This window comes from Motacilla alba, chromosome 4, assembly GCF_015832195.1.
Source record: "Motacilla alba alba isolate MOTALB_02 chromosome 4, Motacilla_alba_V1.0_pri, whole genome shotgun sequence".
Lineage (NCBI taxonomy): Eukaryota > Metazoa > Chordata > Aves > Passeriformes > Motacillidae > Motacilla > Motacilla alba.
Window position 1 is genome coordinate 37,137,588 of NC_052019.1, and position 20,806 is coordinate 37,158,393.

A 20,806-nucleotide genomic window follows, 5' to 3' on the forward strand; every position below is an offset into this window, starting at 1 on the left:
CAAGATCAGAATTTGCTCACTTTGTTACTCAGAAAGAGAAAGAAGGAATTTTAATAAACAGCAGCTTAGGGGATTGAAAACACTACACTGCATGTTCCCACTGAAATTATCATAAACAATTTCCAGTGATTATACACTCCTAGTTTGTGCATCCAGAAGTATATAAACATGCTACAAACTTTGCATATATATTAATTTATATGTGATTTGTGAAAGTGATTATGTATATACCTAAGCAGTAATTATGCTGTTACCACGCTTTTTAACAGGCATAGCCTTACTCCACAACTAACTTTCCTAACATTTAATCTGAAATGTCTATTTGAAGTACTTATTTTGAAAAACTGGGCACGAAGTTTGTGACCATTCCTTACTGCAGGTTTTAGTCATTTGAAACTATACTAACAGAAAAAGCAGCAGCACTGCCTGACTGCTGGGCCACAAACTATTGGATGGTTTTAGTTTTAGAAATCCATTCTAAAATAAGTTAAGAAGGAAAGAGAGAATTGAAGTATAGGTCAACAAACTTTACCTTTTAAAGTCAGTATTTTCTGTGGAAGAACCTCTGTAGAGGTGCAACATAAACATATAGCTAAAATTCACCAGTCCATAAACACATGCTTTACATGGAAGTGTGCTTATCAAAACTACATATATACCAGAGCTACTTTTACAGTCAACACTTCCACAAGAAATCCTACAGGTAAAAACCAAAATTTTACAGAAAGGGAAAAGATACATCTCAATCACAGGATTAAAGAACATTGATAGTTTAGTAGGTGGAAGTTCAAAAACACTTGAGAAACTCCCTCTAAATTCAGTGAGGATTTTGGTTCCCATTTGATCAGTAAACCCTCATCTCAAAATGGTGAAGCCTGTATATCGAGATAGTCAACTTTTTTCTTCCCTTATGGAACTGTTGTAGTAGACTGAACCAGCTCTTAGCTGGGTTGGTGGAGAAAAAAGGCAAAATACAACTATACTTGCTGACAAATAAGAAAAGAATCCTTCATGTTTTCATTTACCTGATGCCAAACCAGTTAATGTGACTACCAACCATCCTGACCATGCATCGTACAAACTTTTTGTCATCTCCCATGCTGATTCTTTCTTCTTGCTGTTAATCTGCAAAGAGAAATCGGTATGTAGAGCTGTATGCATGAATAATGAAACAAAAGGAAGTATGACATACAAACTGCATGATGCAAGCTGCAAGCAAATAAACCCTCTCTTGAAACCATGAGTGTTCTACTTGTATTTAGTGCTTCACACAGATAAATCAGCTTAATTACTCAGTCATCAAGCAACTGACAGAGAAACATATATTTGCTTAATTTAAAGAAAAAAAATCCAGGAAATACATTATTAGGATAATTGAATACTTTCTGTGGCATACACGTAAAATGTGAATTGTAACATTATTTCCCTCCTATAGACTAAATATTTTTGAACCTCAATTAAACTGTTAGCATACTAATAATAAGCTATTTCATGTGATTCAAATTCCAAAACTTCTACTTCAAATATAAACATCTTTATCTTTAGACTAAAAAACACATAAAAGTAAAATAAAATTAAAAATTGGATCACTACCCTAGAGTACTTCTAGACAACTATTAGTAATGACATCTGAAGTTATTGTACTGAAAAATTTGCTATTCTTATTTTATCCTTATTTACTCTGCACACTTAGCTGCAGTGGCACAGACACTTGTGTCAGTACAAAAGCAATATACATGCTTCACTTTTCTGTACAAGTACCACCAAAACCACTACTGTACTATTACAAATACATCTACACTGGAAAACAGCCTTAAATATACTAGCATGCAAAAAAATGCAGTACTTTAACAACGGTATTTGGGTGACAGGGACCTATTGCCACCCTATTAAATTACTGCTTCTTTTCAAAGTTGTAATAATGCTGCAAGACTGCAGGTATCCAACTAAGCAGTGTTTTTCAAACAGTATTCAAGTAGCTCTAGCTGATGTAACTATGTACATATTTAAAGGACATGCATGTATTTGTATGTGTTACTAAATCAGACCTTAACTCCAACATCCAACCAAAAAAGTACTATTATTTATCTCAAGTACCCGTCTATGCCTTTCTCTGTCTTTGCACTTCTCTCGAACCCAGTCAATGGTATGGAAGTCATCGTATGTTCCTACTCCAGGAATTGGCTCATCCAGAAGGTCCAGTAAATGTGTTGAACTGTTGATATTTCCTCCATTTGTCATTGTATAATGAGTTCCTGCAGCAGAGAAACACAGGAATCAATTAATTCTGTGATAAATGAAGTATTCAAACTATGTTCATAGCACAGAAATTTTTGAACAAGTAATTAAGACACTTTCCATACTACGCGAATTGTATTGTCATTTAGGTCTCTCAATGCTGCATGCCACTCCTCTTTACTGTCATTCAGCTGTAAGTTAAATCTGTGTATTAGTGACTTTGTGTTTCCATTGGTTAAATAGGAATGTCCTAGTCAAATTATTGTTCTATTTTGTATGCAGACTCCAGAAAAACTTCAACAGAAGCAAGTGGGAAAAAAGGCCAACTTTGACACATATTTAACTTGAATTTTATTTCAGTTTATGAACTACCAGAGGAAAATCTGTTTGTACAAAAACAAAGTAAGGATGATTAGCTAGAAAGTTCACAGTACCTTCTTATGTAACCATTTATATATATATATATATATATATGTAACCATTTATATATAATGTTAAATTTCTAAATACGCGTTCTATTGATTACCAACCTCTCCGACACATCTAAACCGAATCTAAAATACATTATTTACAGACTGTAAGCGCAGCTAAAAACAACAAAAAACCAAACAAATCCTCTTGTTTTGTTCTTATGTATTTTTTTCAGGTAAATCACAGAGCAGTCCCTGGGCATTAAATATTAGAAACATGGTATAATGAAAATATCTTCTGTTAATTTGTCATCACTAGCTAGTTTCTTCACAGGCAGCTTGCAGAGCAACAGCCCCACAAATAATGACTGCACTGATCAGAGTAAGAAGAGCAAGAGGGGGGGGTACTGAGAATTTTTCCACTTTCAAAAGTGATAAAAAAAGGTTTTACTTTTTTTAAGCTTTCAAATGTCATAAATACTGTAATATATTGGCTTTTTTTTCTTATTTCTCACTTGTTCGACTAAGAAAAAAAAATAATTTGCCCAACAACATACAGCACATCACAGTAATCTCTATTCATAAAGACATAAGCTCAAGTTGACCAAGATTTCTAGCAGTTCAGACCGACACCAAAACTCATTTCACTAAATTGACACTGGGATGTTTAGACAGGTGGGGGGTTTTTTGTTGTTGGTTCGTTTTTGTTGGGTTTTGGGTTTTTTTTTCATTCCAGGCTTCTTTAATTGAGCTTCTTGGCATTGTCAGCAGAAATTTCCAACTAACCAAAAAACCAAAACTAACAAACAAAAAGCTTGTCAAAGCACATACCTGTAAACTTCCAAATGCTACAAATGCCGAGTTCACCAGCCCAAGCCCTCATAATAACTCACAATTACGTTTATTCGTAAGTAAAATGTGCCTTTTCCCTTTTCAAATGTGGATTCTAAGTTCTAGAAGAAGCAGTGTTTCACCTGGCATTACACTATGACTAAAGTGGTGCCTCAGTCATCTATTGCTTAAGAGGCCATGTTGATGCCTACTATATAACATCTGCTTTACTCCAACATTTTCTTAGTGGTGAAAGACAAAACAAGAAAATAATACAAAATTCATATTAAGACAAAATGCAATCTATAATTTTCAAGATACACAAACAACTATTATTACAAATTCTATAAAGATTAAAAGAAAAGTACAGCAAACAATGCAAATGTAGCAGACAGTTCCCCAATAACACCAATACCATTCTCCTATGTGAGCCTGGCTGCCATCTTTAGCTTAATACCTTTTTCCCCAGTCTATGCCACACTAAATTCCCCCTCATCTATTTCCCATAGCTAAGCCCTGTAAATCTCTTCCCAAAGCTGCTGCTAGTCTCTCTTAAGGCAGACGTAAAGAAGCATTACCTATGCTTCCATTAATAAAAGGCTAACAATAACAACAATTTATATCAGGTTTGTTAATAGAGGTGATTGTGAAAACCTTGCTTTAGGATAAGGAATTAAATTCCCTTACCATTTCCAATTCTCCTAACTAGAAGTCTAAGATACATGTCCAGATAGCTGAAAGGGCAAGGTGATCTTGTGGAAGAGATACTAACAAAATTCACACTGTGATAACTGGTTTAGCTCTCAGAATTAAGACAGTAATAGAACACATTATTAAAATATTATTTTTACATGAAATCAGCTTCCTCTGGCAAAGCAAGGGGACATAAATTAACCTCACCCACAGCTTAATTATTAATCTCCTACAAAGTTCCGATGAAATGACACAGTTTCCTGAACCTGAGTGAATAGGGTTGGGCAAAAGCTTGTCTTTGCTCTGGAGGAGTTGGTTTTATGCCCTGCTATAAATGAAGCAGCACCAAACTACAAGAAGCATGCAATCCTATGCCACAGAAGGCAAAGGAAAGGTGAGAGTTATAAATTAATCACAAACAGTAAAAGATTATTTTATGCATATCACAAGGTGCTAAATTGGAATTCCCACCAGGGCATTATTAGAGATGCCATCATCAGAGAAGGCACAATACTAATTGCACCTGACCCACTGCAGAACTTGGAGTAGATTACAAATGATGGTCATTGTCTAGATACAGTAAAAATCCCACTGAAACTATGCCAGGTTCCTGCTTTACCAAGAGATGCTGGCACACCAAATACTGGAATACAAGTGATTTCTGTATGATGGGGAAGAGACACAGAAGAAGATATGAAGCTGAAGAGGAGGTTTTGTTGAATACAGAGCTGCCATGAGTGCCTGATGCAACAACTGAACAGCTGTAATCTTGTACCAAGAGAAAAAAAAGTCAGCAGTGAGTGTGGTATAAAAGCTTCCTTAGAGGACCATGAAGAGGACAACTCTATGAAATCTGATGCTCGCTATCTAAGATACAGAACTCTGAGAAGCATTCTCCTGCCAGCATTATGATCTATGTAGTATACATCCATTCTAAAGCAGATGTTAGTGAAATACACTTTTACTAAGACTCAACATTTTTCCAAGCTTTCGCTTCCCTTTCTACCCTTCCTTCTCTAGCATTTCACACAGCAAGATGCTCCCTCCAGCTATGAAGATAATGATTCTCATCAGAATAAACACACAAATTCTCACTTTTTACTCCCAGTTCCAAATTGTCATTGAATGTATTTTCAATGCAATGTTAAACCCTTACCAGAACACAAATATTTCATCAAAACATTCTAACCATCAGGCAGGAAATCATCATTACCTTGATAAATTGTAGCACTTAGCAAACCTTCAGAAGTATTTCCCCTTCCATCCTTTCCCTCTTCCCCAGTCCTGAAGTTTCAAGATGCTTTCTCAGGCTACATGCTTTTCACCACAACAAAAGCAGTTTTGGTCTTAAAAACCACAAAAAGCACTTAGCATACAAGCTGTATAGGTACAGCCTCTAGCTACAATAAGAGACAACTTCTAAAGTTCATCTGAGGACACCCAAGCAATTTTGGAACTGTAAAGAAAGTAAAGCCTTTTTGTTACATATGAGTTTGCTTAAGTTTTTATGAGACTGGAAGCTAATGGTAAAAGTGGCATGCAGAATTTTTAAAAGTACTGCTATTCCAAACTAACCCATACTAGAGAGAGGGAAACAGTATATTGATGTTCTCAGAGGCTTAGTACAACTCATAAGAATCCTTATAAAGCAAACACAGTCATTCCACACTTTGCAAAAATAAGGCAAAATCACAAAATAGTTCAGGTTCAAAGGGACTTTAAAGATCATCTAGCTGTTGGGCAAGGACACCTTTCATTAGACAGGTTGCTCAAAGTCCCATCCAACCTGGCCCTGAACACTTTCAGGCATGGGACATCTACAGCTTATCTGGGCAACCTGTTCCAGTGCCTCACCACCATCACAGTAAAGAATTTCTTCCAGAATCTAATCAAAACCTCCTCTCCGTTTGAAGCCATTCCCCCTTGTCCTGTCACTATGCACCCTTATAAATAGTCTTTCCCCACCCTTCTTGTAGGCTCCTTTCAGGTACTAGAAGGCAACAATTACATCACCTCAAAACTTCTCTTCCAGGCTGAACAAACCCAACCCTCTCAGCCTTTCCCCATAGGAGAGGTGCTCCAGCTCTGTGATCATCTTGGTGTTCCTCTGCTGGACTTGCCCCAACAGGTCAGTGTCCTTCCTGTGCTGGAGACACGAGCTGGATGCAGCACTGCAGGTGAGGTCTCATCCAAGTCGGGCAGAGGGAAGAATTCCCTCCCTGACCCTGCTGTCCACCCTGCTTTGGATGCAGCCCAGGACAGGTTTGGCTTTCCAGGCTACAAGTGCACATGGCCAGGTCATATCCAACTTCTTATCCACCAACACCCCATTGCACTTGGTCTTGTGTTAAACATCATGGGATTCCCATGGGCTCACTTCTGGAGCTTGTCCAGGTCCCTCTGGATGGTATCCCATCCTTCAGGAGTGTCAACAGCACTGCTCAGCTTGGTGTCATCTACAGATTTGCCAAGCACCACTCAATCCCTTCATCTATGTCATTACTGAAGATATTAAATAACACCAGTCTCAATATGGACCCCTGAGGGACACCACTTGTCACTTCTCTCCATGAAGACTCTGAGCCATTTATAACCCTACCCTCTGGATGTGACCATCCAAGCAATTTCTTATCCATCTAGTGGCCTGTTCATGAAATCCATCTCTGTCCAGTTTAGAAAGAAGGATGTTGTGGGTGCCCATGTTAAAGGTTTTACAGAAGTCCAGATAAACGATATCTGTAACCCTTCCCTTTTTTCACTGACGGAATCACTCTCTCATAGAAGGCCACTGGGTTGGTCAGGCAGGAACCTTGGTGAAGCTGTGGTGGCTGTCCTGAATCTCAACATGTAACTGCTGTGAGCTGCTGCAATCACAGACTACAAGCTTATAGACAGTAGGCTTCTAGACAATAAAAGCAACATGCTTCTTCAGAAAAAGGAAATTCTTTTTTTGGGGAGTCAGTCACTCTAAGTCTTAAATTAATTATCTTCTAGAAAGGCAGCTGACTTTTGTTATCCTTCTATGCATGTAATTCCAAGCCTTGAGCACAATCCTTTCTCAGCAATCAGCTCTGGTATTGCTGAAGAACTGTTTCAACTGAAGCTGTTAAAAAAAAAACTGCACAACGTTAAAAGAAAAAACTGTAATAAGCATTACGGTTAGCAGTTAAACACTGTACTTTGGGACACCTGATGAGAATGAAGTACAAGAAAAACAAAAATGCTACACAAAATAAACCAGAATAAGAAAAGTGGATTCCAACACCATACAAAAAAAGCTTTTATGTCTGAAGAAGTGAAGGTGGTTCTTTTTGTTTGGTTTTTTTTTTTTTTTTTTTTAATGAGAACATAAAAAATACAATCCAAAATTGCTTGAGAAGATACTATGTCTGACAAAAAAACAACAGTCCTCACCATACTGCTCTCCTGCATTTCTGTTTGAACATGAAGTTATACTCAATGGCTCTTGGGTCCCAACACTGATCCAACTTCCTTCTTTGCCTAGCTAGTTTCTGCTGATGGAACCACCAGGTAAAAAAATTAGAGATTTTGCTATACTCACAGAAGCTGCTTTATGTATCAGGATTCCTCCCTGCCTTTTGTCCCTCATTAAGGCAAGGAGTATCTCCTCTTTCATATTTTATAGACGTGCCTCATACAAGCAGTATTCAACGTTGATTGATGTTGGAACTATGATAAACATGACTGGAAGCTGATTTATGTAGGTTACACACAGCAATTTTGAGGCCATGCACAGTATCTTTAAAAGCTGGCTCACCACCTGCAGCAGTAATCCCATACTGCTTTGTCTTTCTGCAACTCAGAAGATTTCTTTCAAATTTGAAAGTAACCCTGGAACACATGCAGCTGATGAAAAAAAGTGTTTTGAAAATAAAATTTCCTGGTAAGCTTATAGCTAATTTATTTCACACAAGAAAGGGGTTTAACAACATACATGCTACTCCTGATTCATGCATAGCTGTTCAACAATCCTCCCCCAACTCTTTCCTCATAGGCTGTGTTTCTTCTTTTCTCATAAAAATAATGGGAAGAGAAACATCAAGATTTAAGACAAATGCTAAATCCTGCATAGTCAAACTATGCAGAACAGATTTTTATGCAGTAATCTACCACATGATTATCTGAACAATCACCCAGTATCACCTAGAGAACAAATCTCCACAGCTACACCCCCGCAAGAGAATAAGGTACAGAACTGAGACATGAACAGGCTTCTCAAGAGGGTGGCCATCAGAGTTAACAAGGGACCGTAATCTTATGATAAAGCCTAAGACCCTTCTATATGCTACACAGCACACGATACCCCATCTTCTGAAGGCACATCACAAAATACACCATTGTCTCAAATTGAGCCTGTATTATCTTATTCCATTTTAAGAAATAAGACAAACCTCTTGGGACATAATTACACAGTAAGACTGAGCTGATCTAATTGACTGCTGGTACACAAAGAGTAGATCTTGCTCCCCCTCTTTCTCCCTGCTGTTCTTGGTCCCACACTCCCACTCTCACCCTTGGATCAGCTCTGTCACCCTTGATCTGACTGCACAGTAAACCAACCCAACATGCTAATCCAACTAAGCAGACAAACTGACACCAACAAAAAAAAAAAGTGCCATTATAAGAACTGGATTCAAGATTCTGTGCTGTTGGAGAAGAAACAGAGCCAGTGCATGGGCAAAAAATGGGAGAATAGATGGGGAGCAGCAAGTTCAGCCCCTTCCATAGGAATGAACTGTCAGACTAGTTATCCTGAAATACATAAACGTACCCTTGGGGTCTTGTTAGATTTTAATTATAATTTTCTGCTGGAAACAACTCAAAACTATAAATATTAATGTCCAGACACTATACAGTAACACCTATTTCACAGAGCTCAAAACTCCCTAAGGTTTAGAAACATTCCAGAGTTGTGGAAACAACAACAGATAAACAATGTCAATGCTGTATTCAATGGCAAAGCAATAACAGGACCTAATTTCTCAAAGGTATTTCTCTATGAGCTATGTAATTGTTAACTCTTACAGCAAGAATAGTTGCTGCTGCTCAACCATCCCTTTTTCTAAACAATGCACAACTATACAGCATTCGCCTCAGCTGCTGTTCTTATGACAGCAGTGCAATGTGTCTCCTTTGGGCTACTCCCAGCAGTGTGAAAGGAGGAAGGAAAAAAAGAAATGCACCTCTTGGAATGAAAATGAAGTTCGTCAGATTACAGTAAAGGTTGGAATAAGCTCCCCCTGACATGACCATCCAAATCTGCTGAGTGTTAAAATCAGCAGGGGCTGTAGCTTTCCGGAGGCCAGATTCTAATCCAAGGCTTTGCTTCACTCTTGTGTCCTTGGGTATTAGGTGGCAAGGGGAGTGGAGGCAGGGAAGCACCCTGTGTGCAAAGCACACTGTAAGGATCACTTACGCTTGTAACAAAGAAGATTTGTATACACGAGGCATGTGTCAGCGCCTCAGCTTCTTTCTGTCGCCATATTCAGACCTCAAAATATGAGGCTTTCAATTAAAAAGACAAGAAACAATCATCAGTTTATTTTAATTTGTCTGTAACCACTCAAGAAGAGTTATTAAGCACTATTTCCTTTTCCTGGCTAGAAGCAATTTTTACATTTCAGGATCAGAAGCACAGCACACAATGCCAGTGTTATTAACTACTGTTGATAATTAATGATCCTAAAGTCTTTGTAATCAAGTAATACATTCCACTTGCAACTATGAATTTTCAGCATGTCTCTTCAGTTAGCTCTTCTAACTGCATCAAAGGCTTTCAAACAGAAACTGGTCTCTGCATTACAATCAAAATGCATATAAAATTGACACAACTATATTTACGCAAACAAAAAAATCAGCTAGAAAAAATCTAATAAATGGGCAACAGGAAGATATGGAACCAGTTTTGAGAAAAAAGGTAAGTTGCACTATTTACCAAAGTACCTCATGATAATATCCTCCATTTCATCTGCCCCCAAATAGATCTGGGTTTAAAAATAACCTTTTAAAAAGTAGGAGTGAAATCAAAGTTCAATAGTAGCACCTCTGAGTTAAACCAAGACTTTTGAAGCTTTGTGTCCACCCCAAATGGACATGGAGGAAAAAAACCCAAAACCCTGAGCTTTGGCTTTTCACTTTAGGTGAAACAAACATTTCTGTTTCTATGATGCAGCACCAAAAAAAAAGATTTAGTGCTATAGATTTCTTTTTTTGTAGTCATAAAGGCAGATGGACTATGTTTATTTAATTATGCCTATGATGAATAGGGACTTCAGATATGCAAGTGAAAAGTTATTGAGATCCTTCCACTACTAAATTTACAACTTATATTTAAGATGAATAATGAGTAAGGAGATGAGAAAAATAGAAGGTATAAAAATATATCAAGTTAGAGAACGCAAGCATTACAAAAGGAAAGTTATCTATGATCTAACAATGACCAAGGCCATCAGAGTCAGAATGCCAGAAATTTAGATAATTAGATTTCTAAGTGCTGCTGCTGCATGTACATAAGAGCAACTTACTTTTATGTTGTTTTAGAGGGCAAAGACAGGATTCAGCAAAAATAATAATTCTGTTAATATGATTATCCCAATCAGACCACATTCAGGCTCAAGGAGGGCATAATCTTGGTCCATTTATTAGTTTTCTAATATTTAAAAAAAAAATACATCAAAAAATTATTTCCAAAATTGAGAAACATGCTTCACAGAGAACCTTACTAGTTAACCAGCACGTGCAGACAGATAACCTGTCACTATGTAAATTAACTGTATTTCTATCTGATGGTACTTTAAGCTAATCACCAAAGTCAAATATGCTAAACTCATAATTGAAAATCCTTATCCTTCTTTTATACAAGGAACCTTAAAACGAAGCACAGTAGAAATACAGTGCCATAATTATACCGAGTTTCTCCAAGTTGGGTTTTTTCTTGAAGTACTTAAAATTAGAGAACGATAATAATCTTGACCACATTTTCTGTTGTGAGCATGTAATTAAGCTAGAAAAATAATTTTTTAACTCTCACTCTGCAACCAATAAAATTTCAGGGTCAAGCTCTAGCTCTGGCATGTGTACACAACCTTCATACCCATTTATTTCAAAGGTCACACTGGTATTGACTTTTGACTTATTACTGATTCTTAAACATAAGAGTACCTTAAGCAGAAATGCAGCCTAAAATGCCAAAGTATAAATTTTATCACTTAAGAGCATCTGAACTGGCTCAATATACATCTGACTCAAAGTGTTCCCAGGCTATTATTAAATATTCTCTGCCCCACAGTTTACAGTAGCAGGTGAGGCTCCAGGTGGCTGAGAGGTTTCCTCGGTTGCTATCAGTATTGTCTAAGCAAGAGTTCATGGCTGGTGACTTGTGTATGATAAATGAATTGTGACTTATTTTATCTCGCAAAAAAACTAGGTTTACGAAAACTAAGCCATCAGAACATCTGGCATGTTCTTCATACATGTAGTTTTCACATCTCCTGGCTACTGACTCTATCAGATATTATCAGCGGAACAAAATTTCATTAATTTTGCTTGAGGACTTCCAATTTCTTAAATCTAAGACATGTTTATGTATATGCAGAAAATAACTAGGAGTCAACAAAGCTTGTGCCTACTAAAGTCTTGCTTGATCTGGTAGCCTGGCCACTATACATGTTCTGCTATTGCTCAGATTTCAAATTTTTAAAGTGGGGTAAAATGAATGCTTATTTGGGAATAATAAGAAGAGGGTCAGAAGTAAGACAAGAAAGATACTGATCATTCTTAACTTTCAAAAGGGTCAATGTAGTAAAAGCAATGCAAAAGTAAATCTGAGGGCAACACAAGTAATTTATTTACATATGTTGCAGTATATGGTTTGTTATACGAAAAATTCTTACAAAAATGTACATGCCAGTTGCTTGGAATACATGCAATCCTACATTAGAACTTTTAAACCCTTTCTGAGAAGTAGTATTTTTAACTCTTATTTAGTAGAGAAAAGAGCAGAAGTGAACTGTGTTCCTGAATTTTTATTTGTGTGTCAGGGAGGATAAGCAGGTCTGGAACAATGCATTTAGTATCACATAAAAAGAAATCTTAGGACAGCACAAGTCAAAGAAGCTCCTGGTAAGAAGTATTCAATAATATCAGTTTAGCTTTTTCTTTTTCAGAGATAGTAGTGAGTAATCAACATAAAAGATAAATACAATTAATAAATATGCATTTTTTTAAATATTTCCATTTGATGTTTTATAGTGTACTTGCACAGGGGAAAAATCTTCTTAATGCAAGCTAACGGATCAGGCCTTTAATAATAATGTATTATAATACTTAGTATTTCATCTCACTGAACATTAGTGAAGGTTGTTAATTAAACCTCAAAGACCCCTGCTGATTTAAACAGTCATTTCATAATTGCTGAGGTACGGCTACTTTGGGTGAGCCACTGCAGTCAATTAGTGCAACAAATGCTTTGATGTTACACAGCAATTTTGCATGATGTGAACTTTACTCTGCAGGACATATGAGTTCTGAGTATGTGAATAAGGGGAAAAATTCACCAGCCTTCCACACTTAAGTCTGCTTTCTTGGAATATCTTTACCCATGATCTCTGAGCTTGTTATCACAATGCTGTGAAATCTACATGAGAGGAAAATAAAAATCTCGGTAGTACACAAAGTACTGTGAAGACTTTACTTTCAATTTCTGGTTTTGTCTGCTACCATTTTGAGCTTTATTTTAATAGCTGAATCACAATAACAGATTACTGGGATGTTGTAAACCAGCAGGAAATCCTCACAAATTCTGGTTACATCTATGGGAACAAACTTGTCTGGAGTCATCTTCTTATGAGACATATTCTCATGGTTTGATAAGCACTTGAAAAATTCAGAATTGCAAAATATTTTGGTGACACTATTCAGGTTCTGGATTTTTTTAAAATCTAAACTCAGTAGGGCAACCCCAAGAAGCACAAGTAACATTTGTTTTGAAATACAGTTTAAGAGTATGGGAAGCACAAGCCTAAGAGAATTCAGTGGAACTACAAAAATGACAAGTCACAACTGGGAATTGCCTTGCTGGCCCCCAGCAGTGTCACCACAATGCAACTACCTAGCTGAATCCTCCACAGTCTTCATTACAGTATTTGCAAACATTATGTTTAACAGCAATACTCCAGTGTGGCACACACCACTTTGCAATGCAAGTATCTACTTTTTGTGTTATAAAAATCAGCTAAAACCTGTTATTTTCCAGGAATATACAGCTGATCACATTTCAATGTCTAACCATAACTGCAGAGTCTGAAAGTGTCATGTTAGGACCGTTTTGCAGTTCTCATATTTAAATCTATCTACAAATCTAAACTCAGAGAATGGTTGAGGTTGGAAGGGATCTCTGGAGGTTACCTTGTCCAAACCCCCTACTCAAGCAGGGCCACCTAGAGCTGTTTTCCCAGGACCATGTCCACATGGCTTTTGAATATCTCTGAGGAAGGAAATCTCACAATCTGTCTGCGTGACCTGTTACAGTGCTCAGTGAGGAACTGTTTGCCGATGTTCAGAGGGCACGTCCTGTGTTCAGTCTGTGCCCATTCTGGTCCTGTCACTGGGCACTGCTGAGAAGTGCCTGTCTCCACCTTCTTTGCACCTTCCCTTCAGGTATTTATATTCAGCCTTGATAAGATACCAAACTCACATTTTGCAAATCTTTTAAGGAAACACTTGCCTCAATTTCTCAGAAGTGGTTCTAAAATCTGATTTACACAACTATCTAGTACTTGCTAGACAGTGTAAAATTTGCTTCTCTAAAATAAACTGTATTGGAACTTGTTGATGTTCTTAAGATATGCTGAAAAACATTCTAAGAATCATAAAAAGACAACAAATAACCTTCCATGTAAACTACTGAAAGACAGATAAATTGTCACATGAAAACAAATTATGATCTAATTTACTTACAGAAACAAGAGTTTGCATGGACATGCAAACCAATAAATTACATGGAGAGAAAAAAATCATTTTATGTAAATCATATCTCTATTCTCAGCCTACCTCCTCTCTAATGCTTACGCCAGCAGCTATAAATGTTGATAACTTTCTAATTTTAGATTGCCTAATTTAAAAAAGTAGGAATTCGCTAATTTATTGTTTTAAATACCACATTGTGACCATCCCATCCAAACAAGAAAACATACTTATATTCTCAGAATTTGAAGGCATAACTTTTATTCCTGCTACAACTTCTCAGAACAAAACCAAATCTTTACAGAAGGTATTCTCCTTTGAATTTACAGTGAGAAACAAAATGTAAGCTCAAAAGAGGATTTCCCCCCCCCCGAACACTGATAACACTTTTCTTTCTAGATCTGCTTCCTTACAAGCAACAGTGTAAAGAACCTCCTGTAAAGTACCAGTTCCTTATGAGTTCATCAATATTTGCTGAGCTGACACATGACCATTGCAGAGCTTTCCCTTGGCATATCAAAGACGGCAACAACCGGTCAAGTCTTAAAGCCAGGTACAGAAACTTCAAAGCCAGACAAACACTGTTCCTATTCATGCTAGTGGAAGGCAGGTAAATATTCTATTTAGTAACTCTAGCTAATTTGGTCATAGTCAAACACAAACACAGTTTTTGGAGGGTTTCTTTTTCTGCACGAGATGGCTTTATTGATTTAAAAATACACACACAAAAAAAACCCGAGAGGGAGCGAAAGGCAAGCCTGCCACATATCGAAGATGGAGTCACAGGGCGATGAGATGCGAAGCAGGACTGATCTGCCCGCAGAGAAAACAATCCCTGACAACACAGGAACCTGCCAGAACTGAATTCTCCTCCCACAAAAGGCATCGAGCAGGCGAAAAAAAGCAGTTCGATAATTAGCAAGCCTTTACGTCCCCGTTTCAAACGTGGACAGCGGTCCCGCACGTACAGCTATGCAAACAAGTAACGCGAACGCCAATCCGGCATACCTCGTTTATGCAACTCCCGGAGCGGAATGCCGTCTCCTCCCCCTCCATCGTAGGGCAGATACGGATCGGAAGAGACATCCATCGACGTGACGAACACGAGGCCCGCCTGCCGGCTCAGGAGGGCCGCGGCACTCCTCACGCAAGGGCGGCCGCGGGGGCCGCTGCCATGTTCGGCCGGGCCCGGCCTGCGCCGCCGCCGTGGCTCTGCAGCGCCGGGCTCTGCGGAGCGGGCTCGGCCCCGCCGCTGATGTCAGCGCGGGGCGGCCCCGCCACCTGCGCCTCTCGCCCGCCACACGGCCGCGGCTCCGGCCGCACGGCACAGCCAGGGCGCGCACGGAGCGCCCGGCGGGAGAGGGCGGAAAGCGGCCGCTGCGCCTCACGGCAGAGCCGGCCTCGCCGGGTGCGGGGTGCCGGCCCCGCCGGCAGAACGGCGGGAGGGATGCGATCGCATAGGTGAACCCGCCAAAGCTGCCACCCCGTCAACAGGTGAACGGTGGGGCCCGGCTCAGATAAACAGGCAAACCTGCCGCGAAACAGCTGCCCGTAGTTCCTGCACCTTTCTGGAACCACGCCTGCTGACGCTTCTAAACACCTATAATCGCATTCTATCTGGAAGGGAAGATTCATGCATTGCTGGGGGCTGGGCAGAAGCCTTTTCCTAGGCATTTTATTTACTCTTTTCTAACATTAAAACGATTACCTCAAAGGAACAACAGAATTAACCTGCCAAAAGCCAACCCTTCTGCTCCACAGGATCAGCTCACCCCACTTTCATCAACCTCCTATCTCCCATTCACATAGAACTTTCAGTCCTATAGCAGTGACTGACAGATTTGAACATGTGTCATAAAAAAAATTAAAACAAGAATTTAATTACATATCTAACTAAAATGGAGTAGTGTCTCAATTTTTGTGTGTGTGTGATTATTCTGTATTACAACTGTGTAACAACCATACTAGCACTACAAAGCTTGGGGTGGGGGTGGAAGAAAACGTAATAAACACAAGTCCAGACTTAGCTTGCATTACTCTACACATTGATAAAATGGTCTGAGTCCCTTAAAAGTCACAGGCTCAAAATAGGCAACAGCCCACATGAATGCTAACCGAGGCATTCATGTGATGCATCATCAAGCCGTGGCTGTAACAGCACTGGCAAAGCCCAAGCACTTCAAACAGCCGGGATCTAAAAGACAGGAAATCCTACGCTGACTACATGCTTCCATTTGAAGCAGATACTATTATATATTGAATCCAAATACTATTTTATGTTGAATGTATGATCTTGTCCTGGTCCTATCTTGCTATTGCTGATAAGAGCAATTGATAAGAAAACTATTTTACATGAGATTTCCATAGCTGGTCCAGTGGTAATGAAATACATACAGAAGGTATGCATGGTTTTTCCTTTTCTTCCCCTTCAGCAGGTAGCAAAGTTAAATATATTGCATGCCTACTGCACAAGGCCAGCTTCCATTTCATTCACACAGCAAACAAGGAATTAATTTTACTGTGTGTGCCTTTGCACCTCTGTAAGCGTGACAGTTATTTTAGTTTTCAAATCCATTAATTGCTTAAATAATTTTCCATACATGTTCTTAGAGAAGTAATTTCTCTTATAAGCCAATGTTACTGCAAGCTCTGTACTGCAAAATATCATTTTGAGGACAGAGTAGACATAAAGAAATGTTACATTTACTTCACAGGCTTGTAAATATACTAAATGTTAAAAAATATGTCTCAAATACAAACATTGAGAAAATGCTGGCATCTCTATAGGTGGAAAAACAAGTGAGAAGGGGGGGGGGGGAATGAGCATATAGCAAAATATGTTTCAAAACCTTAAAGACTACCTGATCTCCAAGACAAAAGGAACCCTTGAGCCACAGATACTCAATTCTAAAAAACAGATAGCTCCATTTGCTATTACCTATACAAACAAATGTTTTTTTAAGAGTGGCCTCCCACAAACTTTTTAACAAAAAACCCAGAATCTTTAAGATCTTGCACAAAACTTTCAGAGCCATTATGCATTATCACAATTTATTTTTGCCTGTGAAAAGACAAACGTAAGCACCTCTTAATTTCAAATTATCCATATCCCTTATTTCCAGAGAAATACAACAGAAATCCCTGAGCATTCTTAACTCCTTACCTCAACAGAACCTGGAAGTTGTCTCTAATCTTATTGTAAGGTTCTAAATAAAAAGTCATTCACAGCAGGAAGAAATACAACAGTTTCTGTAACCTGAAGCAACAATTATTACATAATGAACGGTCAGTGCATTTATTATATGTTTCTTATAGATGACAACACTACAAATTCAACTTCATACTTCAGAGAATATGAAATAAAGGATATAAAGGACTTGCATTAACAAAGTCTGAAAGATCATCTCATCTCTAGTTTAGGAGTTTGATGTGGTTACTGAAATTCTGGAATGTCTTACAAGTGATAATAAAAATCAGTCACAGCAAAGAAATGGCTCACTTGTTGGCCTAAACCTGATCATTGGACTAAGGAAAATGCAAAATTTCTGCCCAAGACTGAAATCCAGTTTAAGCTGGAAAAGGTAGAGGATATAACTTGTTTGAGAGCATATCTGATCAACTGTGAATATGAGGGAAAGTCATAACAAGAAGTCTGCAGTGAAAAATAGATGACTTCATATTTGCTACATGAAATTTCAGGAGTCCACCTAATACTAAAAAAGACAGCTCTTCAAAGGTCACTGCTTATAGACTGGCTGCCAAATATAGCCCTTTGTCTACTCTTGGAAAGCAGAGCAGTCATTTTCCCTTCTCAGTTACCAGCAGCTTGTGTTCTCATTGTTCACAGCCATCATCACTGTGTGTGTGTGCCCTTTCCTACAATACAATGAAAAGTGAGTTTAGGTTTTGTGTTGTTTTGGTTGTCTTAAGAAAGAAAGATACTATGCATACTAACATGACAAGCAGTCTTTTTCCTTTGTAAATATCTAAACACCTACGCAATTTAATGTTTCCAAATTATTCTTTTTCTACCTGATCTGAAAAAGTGCATGGCTTGAACTGACAACTGTATATTCCAAAGAGTGTGTCAGTTAGTTCTGGTGTGAAGTTCTGCAAATTCCAAAATTACAGTCAGTGAAAGGGTGTCTCTGGTTAACTATGTATTTTAGGTATTACGGAGTACAAAATATTATGAACACTTGTTGTAAGGCCTAAAGCAAGTTTAACAATAGCCTTATTTCAAATGGCTGAGAGCCCCTTCAAATTGCCAATTTACTACATATAACAGCTCACATGTAAACAGCAGTTTGTATAGTAGCTTGTTTTCCAAATGTCATAGCAGTAATTATAGACTAGGTCTCAATCCCAGAAATCCTCCATGCCCAAATAACTTCACACATCTGAGTGCTCCCATTGTTCTCTGCAGGCACAGGCTGTGGTTAACCATAACTTAGATGCACCTGTCTTTGCAGAAGTCCATTGTTCTGAAAATACTGGAATGTACACAAGTGACACACCTTTAAGGCATACTAAGAATGACAAAAGGCACTTTTATCCTCTCTCCACTCTTTGTCTTTTCCACTTTAGGGAAGAGAAGAATCATATTCAAGGCAAAGTATCTGACAATATAAGAACAGGTCAGAGGTTATACAAATCAGTTACACCCAGGGAAATACACTTTGAAGGGACCAAAGAAGGCCAATGAAAAGAAGGGAAGTACCGCAGAGGTATGACAGCCTGCTTACCCAAGCCTGCTGGAGGGAAGTCCTTAACTCTGAAGCACTTCCCACCATTTCATATTAAAAGGTAAGCTAGATTTAAAGAAGACAGCCAACCACTTTGCTACATATAAAATAAACATGCTCTCATTTCTCCCAATTACTTGCTTTGCTTTGGTGACAGACTGTAACTCTGTCGCCCCAGATAATGAAAATTAAAATCATGTCTTTTATGAAATTACAAATGTAAGTTTGGGGATGCTGAATGATTTCATCAGCATAACAACAGATGCCAAAAATGTGACTGATAATTACAAATGTTAGTGAGACTGATGGAAAAGATTTTGGTGACTCTTAACTGTCATTTTCTTTCCTATTATTATTCAAAACTAAAGCTTCTCTTTCAGCAGAGCTAGAAGATAATGTTCTCCTGAAAAATGCTACATATAGAGCACTCACCAAAAGTAGCTACCATCTCCAACCATTCAGAGAAGAATTTAAGTCATACATACCTTCTCTTGAAGGGGTGGGGAAAGCATCTGTTTACAACAGAGTGCCCAAAGTATACATAAAATGTAAAAAATGCCTCATCCTTACTTTTCCTTCCAGCTTTACTCTCCTACCTTGTCTCCCGGTTTCTTCTTTCATTGACTCTTTTCTCAAACCATGCAGCCAAATTCAGCCCAGGTCTAACCCCTCCACCTGGTTGATTTCTCTTAATGTCTTCATTTACTATCTCGCAGCCCCTTGAGCCTGACTTTGTTCATTCTGCATAAAATCGTACAACTTTCTCATATGGGTCACACAGAGCCTTCTGCGAGAATATGAAAGATGATAAAAGGACAAGCATTGTTCTCTCATTTCTAATTCCCAGACATGGTCCAGGGTGATATAAAAAGATGCAACCACAGAAAATGGGGAGGAAGGGGAGAGAAAAAAAAAAATTACAGTTATACATAGCTTCAAATTGATACACAGTAAAAAACAAGGATAAATTATTTTTGAAGCATTGTAAATTAGAGTCTTGAACTTCATTCCTTCATTGGTACTACACAGAATTCTGTCCTTGATCAGTGTATCAGGCTATATATAGAAGACTCTGTTACCATCACCATCTCATCAAAAGCCTCAATAAGGCAGACATTGCCTTATAGAAAATGAAATATTTTAGACCAAATATAACATAAAAGCAGAAGAAAACAAATTTATAGCATATGCTGTTGAGTAGTTTAAGGAAGATGGGGTTTAAGCAAAACAAAAGTAAAAAAAAACCCATAAGAAAATGCAAAGCAGTAATATACAGTAAGATTTTTCCCTATTTGCATTTTATTATACAGAAAAAATAGCTTCTTAATCACAGTTTCTTTTTTCATAATTGCTTGTTTCCCACAAATTTGTTACTTAATTTTGCTCACAATCATTTCACCCACCAGAGAACACTTTACTTCAAGTTGTCACCTAATAAACTTACTTTTTACTGGCTGACCATAGGATTTTGTATTATACTCCTAGAGTTTTGTATAACTTCCAGTGGGGGTTTTATTCACTGTCCAGACACAGAAGGTGGTAACAGAAGTCAACCCCAACCAGCGAACAGAATGCAGTAGAACAGGTCATATAGCCAAGAGCATGTTGTGTAATCAATTCTGAGACTGACTTCCCCTCAGGGAAGTTGAACCTTCACTGCCAATCAGGGAAACAGCAGTAAAGGTTTCCCACTGCCATGCAAAACTCCAGGGTAGAAGAAAAAAAATAGACTTTAAAAGGGGGAAATAATAAAATAATGATGCAATATTAACACCTAAGACCAAAAATAAACCGGGGGAGGGGGAGAAGTTTGGTCCCTATAGACTGGTTTGACATCTTAGCCCAAGACACTGAAAGCAAGGCTAGTCTCTCCATTTTCTTTCTGCTTCTTTCTGGGCCTGCCTG

At 38.3% G+C, this 20,806-nt stretch overlaps 1 protein-coding gene across 6 annotated transcripts in view; it reads right to left on the bottom strand.

The window, feature by feature from the left end:
* CLCN3 (chloride voltage-gated channel 3) overlaps positions 1-20,806 on the bottom strand; it is a 61,223-nt gene that overhangs the window by 21,005 nt on the left and 19,412 nt on the right. For 4 of the 6 annotated variants that reach the window (XM_038134537.1, XM_038134534.1, XM_038134539.1 and 1 more), the window contains 2 exons: positions 2,098-2,255; positions 1,026-1,125 (listed from right to left, as the gene is read on the bottom strand). In XM_038134537.1, the coding sequence (XP_037990465.1) occupies positions 1,026-1,125; positions 2,098-2,255 (258 nt within the window). Of the gene's footprint in view, positions 1-1,025; positions 1,126-2,097; positions 2,256-15,164; positions 15,977-20,806 lie in introns of those variants that run through there. The other 2 variants (XM_038134538.1, XM_038134540.1) reach the window with 2 other exon arrangements.